Below are 15,620 nucleotides of genomic sequence, written 5' to 3'. Positions count from 1 at the left end.
CTCTTAAAAAAAAACGTTAAGGGAGGCACATCCAGGAAGATATGGGGCAAGATATGGACCGAGTGCCGGGCCAGAGAGCAACATCTGAAACGGGGCTGAGGTGCCTGACTGTGTGGGTGTGGTCTGCACATACATTTCCCCCCAGTTTTCCTCGGCAACGCAGCTGTCATGTGAGCTGTAAGCCGCTTTCAAGGTATGCCCCGAACCTACGGGCGGGCGGGTGCGAGCACATGCGCACCTCGCCAGGGCCGCGGCTCTCAGCACCAAAGTGGACAGGATTGTAGCTAGGAGTCCAAAAAAGGGCACTCTCCGCGAACTTCTCTCGCCTCTCTCGGTGCCAAGGAAACACACACGGTCACGGGGAAGCGCACACGCACAGAGAAACCACTTTTTCTTGAAACTAGAGACACACGACGTGGTCCTCTCGTCAGAGCCCTACCCCTCACGGCTGATTTCGAAGAAGTGCCTGTAAACCCCCGGCAGCGCGGCGTCCCCCGGCTACTCCCCCCGCACTGCACCGCCCTCACAAACCCTGCGTGACCGAACCCCGGATCCGCCGAGGGCCGGCTCTTCCTGCCGCGCCGCGCGTTATTCATGGCGCGGGGCGGGCCGGCGGCCGCGGCGCTATATAGGGCGTATGGGCGGCACGGGGGACAGCTGGGTGCGGAGTGGCGGGGAGTAGAGCAAAGCAGCGCGGCTGGCAGGCAGCACGGGGAATAAATCGAAGGGAACTTCGGTTTTTCTTTCCCCCACCTCTATTTTTCCCTTCTCGGTACTATCTCCTTTTCCGAAATGTTTTGGACTAAATTCTAAATTTTCTTCTGACCGTCTGGGCTCAGCTTTTTTTTTTTTTTTTTTTTTTTTTTTTTTCCAATTTAACTTTTGCAAAGGTTTTTTTTCCTTTTTTTTTCTGAGTGTTGTGTGTGGCAAAAAAAGAGAAAAGTTACTGTCGAGCCGAGTAATTCAAGCGCTCTGCAGGGAGGAGGGGGGAGAAGAGAAGGAAAAAGTTGCTTTTGTTGCTAGAGAGCTTTTGCTGCCTTGATGTGACTACGGGCAAGCGGCTGCAGAGAGGGCCGGCGTGCGAGTGCCGGCAGCGCGGCTCCCTGCCTCCTCACGCCGGCAGGCTCGCGAGCGCTCGGCAGCTCCGCTCGCCTCGGAGGCGGCTCGGGCTCCGCTCCCTCGGCCCGCAGCGGCGTGTGATTGCCCGCGCGGGATTCTGCCCGTCCTGGGCCCGCGCGGGGGCGGCTCCCGGCGGCCCCCTCCGCCGGTTGCTATGGTGCCGCGGCCCGGCGTGCTGTGGGCAGTGGCGGCGACGGCACTGGCGCTGCTGGTCCGGCGGGCGGCGGCGGCGCTGGCGGGGCCGGTGGTCCGCTGCGAGCCTTGCGACGCGCGGGCGCTGCAGCAGTGCAAGCCCCTGCAGCCCGACTGCGCCGAACGGGTGCGGGAGCCGGGCTGCGGCTGCTGCCTCACCTGCGCCCTGCGCCCGGGGCAACCCTGCGGCGTCTACACGGAACGCTGCGGCGCGGGTCTCAGCTGCCGGCCGCGGCGGGAAGAGGCGCGGCCGCTGCAGGCGCTGCTCGAGGGCCGCGGGCTCTGCACCAACGCTACGGCGGGCAGCAAGCTGCGGGCCTTCCTGCTGCCGGGACCGCACGCTGCAGGTAAGGGGCTGCGGCCGGGGTGGGGAAGCGAAGGGGTGGCTTTCCTGCGCGCCGCTCTCCCTCTTACCTGCTTTCTTGCTGGGATGTTTTTTTTTGTTTGTGCGTTTTTGTTTGGTTTTCTTTTGTTTTTGTTTTGTGTGTGCGTGTGTGTCGCTTTCTTTTGTTTTAAGTTACAAAGAGAGCAGCATGAGCGGGAGGCGTGGGCGAGCTCACGGCAGAGCTCTGTCTCCGGAAACGGCCCTCGCTCGCTGCCGGCCCGGGGGCGGGGGGCTCTGCCGGCAGCCACGTAGCCGAGCTTGGATCGTTTGGAAGGAGCCGTGCTTTGGCCGAAGGAAAGGACAATTTGCCTCTTATAACTTATTTATGTATATACTGGTTTTCTTCAACGCCGATGCTGAGAACTAGCTCCTCACAAAAGAGACGGAGCTGCTTTTTCTTTTTTTTTCTTTTTTTAAATAAAAAAACAGAGAGAGTGGGGGAGGGATTGTATGTGGCTTCTGCGGGCATGGGTCTGGCAGGCTACAGAGCCTGGATGGAGAGAGAGGGTGGAATCTTTGCCGTTTGTCCCCGGTGTACCTGGAAACAGAGTGAGCAAATATAGAGTGTCGTCTAACTGCTGCACTGCAGCGTGGGTAAGTCAGGGAAGTCTAAGCACAGAGAGAAGACAAAAATCCAGAAGACAAATTTAAATATCCCTTTGGCCTGGAAAAGTGGTTATTCAGAACAAAGCGTTTGTGCACAGTGCTCAGTTGTTTTTTTTTATCTATACTGCAAATAAATCCTTGGTCAAACGAAGATTTCTTGTACCTCTTCTATGCCTCGTAAGCGAGATGTTCACAGAATGGGTTTTGTTTGAAAAGGAAGGGATGGTTGAAAAAAATTCTGTTAGCATGCATATTTTAAAACTTAAGGAAATTTGGGATTCAAATCGAGAGGGCACAGTCCCTCTATGCAAGCATTTAATTAAATTGTTTGCTAACCATCAGCGAGTATGTTAACATTTGTTTAAAAGAAAAGTGTGTCAAAAGGCTTTCCACTGTTGGCATTTTTAAAAAGCTGGAAGATTTTCTGCCAGGTTGTAGGGACTCTTTGACTGGCCATTCCTTAGCTGAGAAAGAGGCACCAATACTCCAGTTAACTGCCTGTTAGAACAACAGAATAGAATAATGCCTTATTATAATTATTTATGTGCGGCTTCCAAGCTGTGACAATTTGAATGAGAGTTTGGAGGTATTAACTGAGATTTTTAATCTCCTTGGAACAACTAGTAGCTTCCTTCATCATGTGAGCTTGGCTCCCTGTTCATCCTTGGAGTAACGCTGGAAACAAGAATCATCTTCTCGGTGCTTAGGACTTGATGGCATTTAATCTAGGGGTAGTGCTTTCAACATTGACTGTTAGAGAAAAGGAAAGACAGAGTTGTACTTAGCTGAAAATCTTTCTATTTTCAGCTGAATTCTTATTTCTGTGTTCTTGGCTGAGGAAGAACTCTGATTTTGAAATTAGTAGGAGCTTTTGATTCCTTAAAAAGTGCATAGTAGGAGCCTTACAGTTCACATTCAGGGAGTGAAGCTTGCAGACCTGGTGTGCAAGAAAGAATCTACATGACACGTAGTGCTCACTTCCTCATGAGGACCGCTCCACTCCCAGCTCTCAAGCCAACACTCTCTGGTATACACTTCTCTGAGAAGAATCACGTAATTTCCTTTACATGCAGCTAGGTCCTGCATCACATGCTAATCTGCTAGTCCTTCCTAGTTCACAGAAATTGCTAGAAGTTTGTATAGGGTAGAGTGTATTACAGTAGCATTACAACAGAAACTGTAGTAGGCCACTGACTTTCCAGTTGTTGTTTTGGACACAAGTGTTGAATAGTAGTGTGCATTTGCAACTCTTTTAATCTCAAAAGAGAATGGGTAACTCTCATGGCAGTTCTGTTTCTCTTATGAGGATGTAAAGCTAGCATGGCACTAAGTTTTGTGAAACTGAGTTAATAAAATATGCTTTACAGTTTAGAATGTGGCAATATGACTGTTTTAATCTGAAGTGTAAGAAGTGCTATTGAGCTATAGTGGCCTTTCTGAACTGAAATGACCAGAAATGGTCATGGATACTCAATGCATGTTAAGACTATTTTCTACTTATTTTTTGGTAGAAGAGAAAAACTAATGAACTGGACTGATTGCAGAAAACCTAGATTCAGGTTTATAACATTTTAGTGGATCATTTCTTGAAAATTTCATTTAGAATGTGGGGGAAAAATACTGCTGTTTCAGAACAAGGCACTAAACCACCAAAAATATGTTCAAATACCACTGAGAGTCTGAGTTAAACCCACAAAAACCAGGAAATTTGGACTTAGTACTTAAACTTCCTTAATCCATTTGCACTGTGATTTGGATTTTCCTGGCCAATTATGTCCATTGCCAGCAGTGGCTTGTGCTAAAACCACCAGTACCAAAATGTTAACTCAGAACCCTCTTCCTCTTATGTTCTTTTTCCCTTTCCTGTGTTTTGGCAGTGCCACTGCACTCCCTATGTAGAAATATTTAGCATTAACAATCTATGTGAACATGGACTTCTAGTACTGAATTTCTCAGTTTTTGTGAATTTTTTTTTAGTGAGTCATCAAGTATAATTTTAGTATAATTTATAATTTTACTGGATGTTTGATCCTATTGGATCATTGTCCATTCCCAATAGGATTTCCTTAAAAAAAAAAAGTGGTCAGCAGCTAAGACAGCAACTAGAATGCAGCATAAACAGATACCTTAGAAGGTACAGGAATGCTGAACTTAGGGAGTATGTTAGAAAAATGTGCTTCTTCTGACTTGTTGTGGATGGTAGTTTGAAGAGAAGATACTTTGAAGCTCAAGATGAAAACAGGGTTTGTCCTTGGAACCCCTACAGAATGAATGATGGTTTTTGTCCATTACCTTTAAAATGTATTTTGTACACCAAGATGTTTTTTTTATTTTAATAGCAGAGAAAAGAAAGTGTGCTGTTCTTTTTCTTCCCCGTTCTGTGTATTGAATAAAGTAAGGAAAAACAGTCTAATTAGAACCAGGAAACTCAGCGACCTAGTGTTGATAGTATTAACTTCTTAAAAAAAAAAAAAAAAGAAAATTACGGCCCTGGGAGAGGCAGAGCCACGCTGCAGCCCGTGACTGCCCCAAGCCGGCCGCGTTTATCTGGAGTTGATGAAGTCAGCAGTGGCGATGGGGAGGGATCCGCGCCGCTGGGCTTGCGGCGGGCTTCCCTCGTGCGGCGCAGGCCTGCCCCCTGCCGCCGGCGGGCGGCACTGCAGCGGCAGTCAGGGGCCCGCGCCGCCGTGGCTCCCGGGCCTGCGGCCGTGGCTGCCGGGCCTGCACAGGTGGTGCAGCTGGGCACTTTGCGAGGCCGCGCTGAGCATGGGAATGCTTCACTTACAAAACTTAGCACGTGGCAACAAAGGTGCTGACACATGGGGAATGCTGCATAGTTCATCTTTTTGTATATTGCTATTTTGTAAAAAGGAAAATTAAACATAGCCTAATCTAGTGGCTTGTTTGAGGAGAGACCTCATTGTGCTCTACAGCTTCCTTACACGAGGAGGCAGAAATGCAAGCACTAATATTTTCTTGCTTGTGACCAGTGATAGGATCTGAGGGAATGGCATGGAGCTGTGTCAGAGGAGGTAAAGGTTAGATATTAAGAAAAGGTTCTTCACTCAGGATGGATGGGCTCTGCAGGGAAGTGGTCTCACCAGCAAGACTGACAGCATTCAAGAAACATTTGGACAATACTGTCAGGCACATGTTTTGATTCTTGGTGCTGTCCTTTGCAGGGCCAGGAGTTGGACTGGAGGAGCCTTGTGGGTCTCTTCCAACTCAGGATATTCTGTGATTCTATGTTTCTATGCCCTTGCAGGCACAGCTGGCAGCCAACTAACATTGTTTCTTCTGCATTTGTTCTTTTTGAAGGAAATTTCAGTGATTCAGAAGAAGACAGGAGTACCAGCAGTGTAGAAAATCAGGCCATTCCAAACTCTCACAGGGTGCCAGATTCCAAGTCACATCCACCACACATCAAAATAGATATCATCAGGAAAGTGCAAGCCAAAGATACACAACGCTATAAAGTCGAATATGATTCACAGAGTACGGATACGTTGAATTTCTCTTCTGAATCCAAACAAGAGACTGAATATGTAAGTATTTTTTGTAAATGGGAGGGCATTTGCTAGCCTGTGAATGTGTGTGTGTATATACATATGCATGTTGTGAATATAAAAAGATAAATAATTACACTAAATAGCTAAAGGGTGGTAATTGTTGCAGCCTTTTAGGACATTCTGGCATTTTAACTGGTAAATCTATTGACTCTGCAAATACATACACAATCATCAGACCAAGAAGATTGTGCTCAGGAAACACATAGGACTAATGTAATGCTGTTTACATCAATACGAGCATGACTTCCACTAAAGTTTCTTAGAGGCCAAAAGTTCCTGTTCTTCCCTTTAATTGTCACACATTTGTTTGAGTGGACTTGAAGTGCCATCATTAATCTTGGTTGCAAACTGTGTAATTGAATTGCAATAATGGAGAAAAGATGTTTCACATTGAGTGTAGTGGCACTGTGTTCATACGTTGCCTGGTGCAAATCAAAGGAGATAAACTTAGGCTGAGCTCAGGATTAAGGTCTTGACTAGTCAGTCACTATATGATATGCTGAGCATCACCTCCACTTGCAGTTGCTGTAGGTGCTACTGCCTAAATCCAAAGTCTTGTGGTCACATGAGCTGCCATTGCATCCTACTGACTGTGTCCAGTGAATTTGCAGGGCAGTCAGAGTGTGGTTAATCTGAGGGCAAGAATAATTCTCTTCCTGGACATCCAGTTGATAATCTGTGCCTTAGGTCAGATGGCTTGAAAAACGCATCTGGATATGCTTCCGCATTTTATCAAAACCTGCATGGTAAAAGCAGATGTGGCTTCTCATCTTCAAAAGAAGGTTTGAAACTTGTATGAGGTGAAAACCTCTGCCTGAACAGAGTGCGGCTTCTAAGAGTAGCTTCATTTTTAGTTTGTCACTCATGTCCAGCCATCTAGTTATATTGCTTCAGTAGCTGCCTTCCAGTGTGTCTTCCTCCCAAAAATGTGAAGTAAAAGTGCCATCACTAAAAGAATGAAGGTAGGTTGCTTGAGGAAATAGATTCTTAACTAAGATGAGTAGTGATAGTTGGGTCCATGAGCAAAGGTATACCAGTTTACCAAGGCTGCTGGTGTCTTTAAGAACTTGAAATAAGTCTATCAGGGATGGGTCCCTTTGTCAGCAAATGCTCTTCTACTTGTGTCTACATGTTGGCTTTTGATACTGGTCTGGCTGACTTTGCAAGCTTGCTTCAAAATAAATTTTTTTAAAATCTGTTGATCTTTTTATAGGCCTAATTTGGGATCAAATCTTTAAATATCTGTCACTTGCAGTCAGTACGTTTGACCAGTAAGAGAAGCCATTTAAAGCCCATGCTTAGAACTTACAAGACTGGTTCAGAAAGAAAAAGTGAAGGGAACAAAGAAGGTCTTTACTGGCCAAAAACCTCCATTTTAATCTCCAGTAGTACTATGGAGATTGTATGCTTTCAGACACTCACATTAAAAGGTACTTTACATGAACAAACTATTAATACTACCACTTGAAAGTATGAATGTCATTACTTCACTAATTAAAAACAGCACCAAATGAGTCTTTGTGTCAATGTAGCAATTTTTAAATATTTTTAAACCATGAAACCAAAGAAATTTTTTCATGTCTCTGCTAGAGAAGTGGGCTGGTGGTGCAAGTCAGTGTTATGCCCATATAGGAGTGTAGCTAAGCACAGAGTTTGTAGGCTGTGACTCTTGAATCCTGATCCCACTGCTGACACTGACTGCCTTCTTAACCTCTGGCAAAATGTGAAGCTCTCTGCTTTTGATTTTCTGACTTCAAAGTGGGGCTCGTCATGCATTATTCTCCCTACCCTGAAGGGCTGCCGTGAGATAAAATTAGTTGGTGTTTGAGACATTCTCTTAGAAGTGCTTCTGGAAGCTCTTTTTGGCTCATTGTCCTAAGAGCTAATCCTCACTACCTTGTTGTCAGCCTTTTTCAGATGAAGAAAAAGAGGGAAAAAAAAGTGATATACTTATCTAATGAGACTGCTATGTGCAACTGGTCCTCTGTATGATTGCATCTATTTGATTCCGTTGAAATTGGGAATTGTTGTCCAAGCTGAGGTATTTTATATATACATTATGCCAAACCACTTATTTTCAATTGAATCAATTTAATTTAAGCTTTCAAATCCAGCAGAATCACAAAAAAAATTAAATATCATTGGGGAAGACCTATCCTGTAATGTATTTTCAGTGGCTTACTTTCTTCTTTTTCCACATGGTACAAGGCCAGCTTTTCCAAATTTATGTTCTATGTGACTGATTTACATACCGGTTAAGCCTTCCTAAAGGTATTTGTGACTGCGATTTTAACTGCCACTATGTGCCTCAGCATAGCATAAGGCCTTTAATCTTTAGAAATCAGTTTATCTTGAATAGAGCAGAAAGTCAATTTTTTTTTAATGAATTATCTGCTTTTATTTGTATTCAGCCCTCTCTTTGTTTTAATAGATTTGTTTGGATTTGTGCTTTCTTTTGCCCTTTAAAAATTTATTAACTCTTGAGTGAAAGATGGAATTTGGGAGTGAAGTTTCATTTGTGTTTTCTAAAACATGCTTGTCAACAGGGTCCATGTCGTAGAGAAATGGAAGACACTTTAAACCACCTAAAGATCCTGAATGTCTTGAGTCCCAGGGGCTTTCATATTCCAAATTGTGACAAGAAGGGATTCTACAAGAAAAAGCAAGTAAGTACAGAGTTTTTAACATTTTAATAATTGCTGTTCACCTTTTCTGCATCTTTGTTGAAGGATCTTGCCAGCAAGGTGCATTATATATAATTTTGCAGAGGAACTAGCTAATTTCTAGTTTTAGGACCTGATCTGATAGTGCTGAACCTTGTCACGTGGGGATAATATTTTTATTTTTTGTTGATCATGACAACAGATTCATTTGAGAAACTGCATACCTAATCACATATGGGTTGACTGGTGTCCTAGATACTAATGCCCTTTGGTTTAAAAAAAGCACTGCCTCTACTATAACCCACAGAGCTAATGTTGCAGTCACCATATGACTGCAATAGATCAATGCTTTGAATTGTAAATAGCTGCTTGAGGGTTCCTAGAAGACACGCATGGGATCATATTACATAAAGCAACTTGAGAAATGTATGTAACTGTCCTTTATGTGCTACACAGGTCACTTCCAAAATCCAAGTCATGCTATCGTGAAAATGATACTTCTAGTAGTCACTCTGCAGCAAGGATGGCTTCTCAGCCTTTTCTGGTTCTGGGGTTGTGACCTTTCTTGACAAATGCCAACCAAAACTGTGGGTATTTATGCTTTAGTTGTGTTGGATTGAGCTACAGCAGCATTCTCCATTCAGTGCTGCCATTGAAACTCGTTCAGAACATGCAAGATGTGTCAGGTTCTTTGTTTAGTGTGTGCATCCTATTTAATTTCAGTGTTTAGTTAGTGGCCTGCCTCCAAATATATATTTCTTTGTATAGTTCCAAAATTTCCTGAATTCAAAGGGATCTATAAGACTGTGCTGGTTTGGCTTAAACCATGACAAAGACTTTTCTCAAGGACAGATTTTGTTTGTGGATCATCATGTCTTTCCCTTCAGTTTTACACAAATTAGCCTCTCTCTTTCTGGTAACCAAAGGAGTGGTTGACTCTCTGTTGCTAGCTAATGCAGTTCATTGGTTGGAAGTGAAAGATCAACCTCTGACTAGGCAACCTTATTTTGGGAATTGTATCTCTCAATTTTTTTGGCTTTCAGCTTTCTTTGAAACAGTCTTTCCCTTTCTAGTATTCTGTGGAGCTCTGCGATAAGCTGTCAGTGTCAGGTGGGGCATTTATAAGAGGAATGAGATTTCCAGCCTTCCTTTTTGCCATCAGTCTGGCATTGACATTGCTTTTTGACCTTTGGTACATGCTGCTGAGCTTTTCTATGCTTCCCAGTTTTCCTGAGCAGGTGGTGGCAACTCCCAAGCAGGGGAAGTTTCTTTTTGTTGCCTGGAGCTTTGAGAAGCCTGCGTCAGCCATGTTGTGCTGTGTGTAAACTAGCAGAGAGCAAGGCTCACATCTCAAGCTGCTTGTTTTCAGAAAATGCATTGGACTTCTATGCAGAGTGAGACAAGGACTGTGCTTTGTGCTTGTGTCATAAAAGTATTTTCTTAGCTGCTTTAGAACAGCAAATAATTTGGCTGTGTTCAAGGCACTCAAGTGTGCCATAGCCCTTTTCCTTCTCTATGTATTATAGAAGACTGAAGACTGGTATTTACTTTGTTCAGTAGATCTTCCTTTCATCTTTCTTCAGACTCTAAGATTTTTGCTTTGTGTGCAAAAATGTGGTGGTTTGCAAGTAATCTCTGGCATTGGGTGTAGTAAATTGGATCCGCAATGAGCATGTATTAAAGTAGCTTACTTGAAAGGAGGACTGTCCTTTAAAGTACAGTCATAGTTCTATCACCAAGGCAAAAAGAAGGAAATAGAAAGAGAAAAAAAAGGATAGACAGATAAAAGTCTTACCTAGTATCAGTTTCTAGAAGTTGATTTATGAGAATAATCTGTTGGTACAAAGCAAATATACACTTTTGTCCTCTGTGTATTGTCTGTGCTGCCTGGTAAAATTTCTTTAGGAAAGGTTCCTGCATTATGTGCAGTATCCCAACTGGTCAGCATACATAGAGAATGAAGGGACACTTTCCTGCCTAGCCAGCCTTGTCAAGCACTGTGCCAATTTACATAGGTCCAGTAGTTTCAATGGTAGTTTGAGATCACTCAGGGTCTTGCAGGAGATGCTCACAAAGGGAGCTCACATGAGTAAACGTTCTACATGATATTCACGTGGGTTACTGAGTCTGTAAAAGAACCTTGATCAATCCTGGGAACAAGCCCTCAGAGATGGGACTTACAGAGGCAGCCTGCTTCTCTCACCAACAGAATACAAACCAAAAATATTAGTTGCCCTCATAGAATTAACTCCTAGGGAAAAAAACATGAGTTTGAGAAGTGTGTTAGTCCTGTCCAGATCAAATTAACTGATCTGCAAGGAATTTTGACAGTTGTGTTTGGGGTTTTTCTTGAAGCATCAAAATCTAAGTCTGATATTTTAGATACTGTGAGCAGATGTCTAATCTCATTAACAGAATTCTACGCTGTTTTAGTAATTCCCTTCATGCCATTATTAGCCATGTTCAATCTGTAATTGAATTATATTCTATTGTCACAAAATTCAGAATAGTAGGTTAGAAAGTAGACAGTAAATCCATTAAAAATGACTGCAAGCTAGGCGTTTTGAATTCTAGAAACAGTTGCCAAAACCACTGTCTAGGATGAGAATGTAGTAGATTTGGGATTGTAGGAACCTGGTACATAATGATCATGCTGGTACCATTAAAACTCATTCAGGAGGCACTCTCATATTCTACCTTCCTGGTCATCTGGTCTTCCAGCCAAGTTGAAAGCACTTATTTTTCATGACATTTGTAGATATCTAGAAATTTACTTTTCAAGAACAACCATGAAGAATAAATTGCATCTGTGAAACACTTCTAAGAACATAAATTTATGTGTCAGGGTATAATATGAAAAATATTTCATACCTTTTGTTTATATATAAATTTTAAAATCAGACCTGTTTAAAGTTTATAATTCTTTGTCTTAATCACACATGTAAGATTGTACTATTCAATTGTGCGGCATAGGTATATTTATGCATAATTAGTTGATACAGGCACATTCCTACCCCAAGCATGGGAAAAAGGTTTTGATGAAATTAGAATTATTATATGGGGCAATTACTAGAATTGCCCCATGTTTGTATACTGGAGCCAGATACTCACCTAAATGTGAGCTGGCATCGTTCCACTGAAAACAGAGCTGGACTTGCCAGGAGCTAAAATGGCCTGAGGTACACGTCAATGTTGTCTGCAGTCTGTTCCTGAAGACCATGGTTGTAGCTCCATGGAGCCCTCTGGACTGACCAGGAATTCAGTGGGATACCATATGCTTTGCTGTGCCCCATAAATGCATCTGCAGTATTTCTTTGTGGAAGGGAGAGGAGCAGGTGGCATGGAATTGGCAGCTGCTGTTTCTATCAGAAGTAATTAGTCTCCACTGCTTGGGCAGTTTTCCAACTTTTTACATGTATAAAGTCATACAGAATAGCTGGGCAGAGCCTAGAAATGTATGTGGAATACAAAATTCGTAAGAGAAAATATTTACATATATATTTCTCCATATGACCTGTTTACCACTTCTGTAGAGAGTATTGGCTGTTTCCGGATAAAAGCATCACTTTTTAATCACAAGTGCTTTACTATTGACAGCATGGCTGAGTAGGTAGGAAAAAACACCTGCAAAAGGTAAGTTGTTTTCTCATAGAGTGTTGTTTCAGCTGTAGAATGATCTAGGGGTTTTGCTTTTCAAATGGATTATCTAGAGGAAGTAAAAAAAACAGTAGCTGGGAAGGTGTTTCTGCAAATTAACTTAATGTAGTAATTACTTCTGAAAATTGATTGTGCAACTGTTAAAAGCAATCAAAGCCTCCAGCAACAACATGAGACCTTTAATCGATCATTTGTTTTGAGAGTGATGCAAGCCTAGGAATCGGTGAGAGTTGTGTAATATGCTTCATATACTTCTAAAAGGGGAGGCTATGTTACTATTATTAGCAGAAATGTAGTTTCATTGCCAGAGCACGAGCCTGGCAGCCAGAAGCCCTATGCTCTTTGGGCTTCATCTGTGCCTACTTTGTTGGGAAAACAACTCTAGAAGTGCTGGCTCAGTTTCCTTTTTGTGCAAATTAAATTGTGCAAATGATGTTATTAATTTCTCTGTGTTAAGCATGAAGAATTTAAGTCATTAAACGTTAATAATACTTAAGCTGGAGTCCAGTCACACCAAAATTGAAGAAAAATTTCCCTTGACATCAGTGGATGTTGAACAGTCATCCATGGAAATCCTGGAGAATACATGTAAATTCTAGTCAGGTTTTTGAGACAACAAATACAAGTTTTAGGACTTATGTTTAAAGATTTAGTAACAGATAAAAACTGAACTGCAGGTAACCATTTAGTTCAGTGAATTATTAATGTAGCTATTCTCTCAGTAGGTTTGAACTTCTTTACCCTCTTCTAAAACTAAGCTGATATGTATGTTATGCTGGACCTTGTCATCCTGCTGCTGTCCATTTTCATAGGGCTAATGCAGAAGGACTGCGGATTTGTAGAAAAGAAGACATTGCATTATTTCTGCATTGGGCTTCTTACTCAATAATATATCAGAAGGGTGGTTTAATTTGCAGTTATGCTGAATAACATTACTTAATTTACAGTAAAATAAAATAAACAAGATAGTGACTTGTCTGAAAAAATTTATACCTAATGTGTGACCTGCTTCCATCTCTTTTGCAAGGTCTTAGTGAACGCTGTCTACCCTATTCCATGCTGCCACAAATTAATTGTCTCATAGGCCAGTGTGCTGGTGCAGGCTGTTCCAGAGTGTTCTGTATTCCAGAACTCTCCAGTTCTGTCCAAGATAGCACTGTCACCTGAGATACTAAACTAGACATGGAAAGGATCAGTCACTACAAGCAGCATGTGAAGCCCAACACTTGCTTCATGTTTTCTTCTGTACCTGCACATAGAAAAGGCACTTATGTGAGCCACTGCCATAGCCTCCTGAGATATTGGGCCATGCCTATGAGCCTCTGGAGAACAAGAAGTACAGGGATAATGGTGATGTTTACCAGATTGTACCAACCTGATCTTCTGAAAACTTCAGTTACTCTGAATGTGATCTCAGAGGCAAAAATTGCTCTGCCTGAATAATAGACTTGACAGTGTTGAGGAACATAAGTAGCACCAGTCCAGCCAATCTTCCTTCATAGTGACAACAGACAAAAACACAGGAAATTGGATGTGCTTGTGTCACTGCCACTTTTGTGAGTATGTCCTGAGTAAACAGCCACCTTTATTTGCATTTGAAGCAAATTCTGAATCACCAGATCTCAAAACACGAGCTAACAGGAAGGCTATGTCTTAACAGTGAGGCTGACCATTGCAGACCTAGTGAGATTCTCGATGTATCTTATGAATGGGTAAAACCCTTGCAAGGTCTTAGTGGTTCATGGTAATGTAACAGTGTCCAGGGTTGCATACTGAATGCAGCCTGCAGCATGTTATCTCCTTTAGTCTACTTTTTGCCATTCTTGGTTCCTTGGGAGGAGCATTACTTGCTATGTGGTAGACTTTATAATGCATATTTACTGCATTACTGCTTCTAAAGAGGTTCAGTGTTATTTCCTGTGGTAGTTTCAGGTTGGTCAGCATTGCTGGTGAATTCTAGCAGTTAACTTAAAGGTAACATGCTATAGACTACTAGATACACAATTTTTTTAATAGGAAAATACACATGTAAAGTTCTAGTCCACCTAGCAGGTTTTGCAATAACTACACTGTAGAAGGATTATGTATCTGTTAATAAATGTCAGCTACACTTTTAAATTTCTTTCAGTAAACAAGTGCATACCAAGTGTGTTTCTTGCTGCAATGGTTGTCTTTGACAGACCTGTGCTTTAGTGTAGAACATACCTGCTAATTTTTTTTTTCTAAAGATGGGTCCCAGTCACTAGCCCATACTATTGTATTGTATTCAAAGGGGCCAGCTCTGCTGCCAAATATGATAGGGAGCAATTCATAAGTCTATTTTCTAGTAGTTTTCAGTGTTCTCAGTTCTATTATGTTAGATCCAGAGGGATTGATGGAGTGAGAAGGCAAGTTTTTATTGAAATGCTTCGTAGTGGTAACAAAATACTCTGTTTGATTCTGTCAGATATGGTCAGGATATTGAAGTGCGGGTATCAAAAGAGCAGGAATCCCTGCTGTCTAATACAACAAGTGGTGAAAACAAAATTCATGCTAACTGGGTCTTTTATTATGTTTCAGTGTCGCCCATCCAAAGGCCGAAAAAGAGGTTATTGCTGGTGTGTGGATAAATATGGACAGCCACTTCCTGGGTATGATGGGAAGGGAAAAGGAGATGTCCATTGCTATAACTTGGAAAGCAAATGAGGACTGGGTGCCAGCTCTTCTAGCATCTGTGCATGGCCACTGGACCTCACAGAGACCTTGGAGGGGCTGGGCAAACACTGTGGGACTGCACTGTCTGTGGAGTAACAAGCTCTGCTTCCTGCAGCAGATGGGGAGTTGCAGCCCCTGTGGATGCTGCTGCAGCTGCACCCTGTCACCAACACACATCGAGCTTCCTATGGGATGTATAGGGAGCTCAGAATTCCCATGTAAACCTGCACTATTGATACCCAGAGAGAGAGAAAAAAAAGGCACTTCAGAATGGAATCAGGGAGTCTCCACTGACTTTTTAAAGAATGGCCTGTGACCAATTTGATCTCAAAAGATACTGGTTTTTTTTATTTTAAAGAATTTATAGATGTTAAGCTTGTAAAAGTATTAAAAAGAAAAACTAAACCAAAAAACCCACAAGGATTTAAAGGTAAAGCTTTCTTTACAGGTCTGATGGGAAACTTGTCTTCACGGGTAAAAAGTTTTATAAAAATCTCAAAGAACTTTTTAAAGAAATGTATTTCTAAGATAAAGACATGGCTATTTTTTCTGTAAAATATATTATGAATATTCTGTTAGTCTGTATTAATATAATTGTTTTTTAATAAACTTTATTTAAATGTAACATGTGAATACCAAATATTACACAGTAATTCTAGTGTATACATCTGTATGCACAGAGAGAGTAAGGTTATGGAATGATTTATAAATACATTTAAGTCTCTATGCATACAC

General features: G+C 42.2%; 1 protein-coding gene across 1 annotated transcript; it reads left to right on the top strand.

The window, feature by feature from the left end:
• Positions 1 to 1,273: 1,273 nt before the first annotated feature.
• Positions 1,274 to 15,069, top strand: IGFBP3 (insulin like growth factor binding protein 3). Its single transcript, XM_054273821.1, has 4 exons — positions 1,274 to 1,658; positions 5,621 to 5,847; positions 8,418 to 8,537; positions 14,751 to 15,069. The coding sequence occupies exons 1-4, from the start codon at positions 1,274 to 1,276 to the stop codon at positions 14,874 to 14,876; spliced, it is 858 nt and encodes a 285-aa protein (XP_054129796.1). The 3' UTR covers positions 14,877 to 15,069.
• Positions 15,070 to 15,620: the final 551 nt, after the last annotated feature.

This window comes from Melozone crissalis, unplaced genomic scaffold, assembly GCF_028551555.1.
Source record: "Melozone crissalis strain CALT ecotype California unplaced genomic scaffold, PUWL_Pcris_2 ptg000016l_1, whole genome shotgun sequence".
Lineage (NCBI taxonomy): Eukaryota > Metazoa > Chordata > Aves > Passeriformes > Passerellidae > Melozone > Melozone crissalis.
Note: the sequence above shows the minus strand (reverse complement) of the source record. Positions and strands in the feature narration are given on the sequence as shown.

What these genes read in the sequence shown, in the direction of transcription:
- IGFBP3 (XM_054273821.1), top strand. Translation starts at nt 1,274, where the DNA reads ATGGTGCCGCGGCCCGGCGTGCTGTGGGCAGTGGCGGCGACGGCACTG. An exon ending in GCCGGGACCGCACGCTGCAG is followed by an intron (nt 1,659 to 5,620) that starts GTAAGGGGCTGC and finishes TTCTTTTTGAAG; the next exon opens with GAAATTTCAGTGATTCAGAA. An exon ending in GATTCTACAAGAAAAAGCAA is followed by an intron (nt 8,538 to 14,750) that starts GTAAGTACAGAG and finishes ATTATGTTTCAG; the next exon opens with TGTCGCCCATCCAAAGGCCG.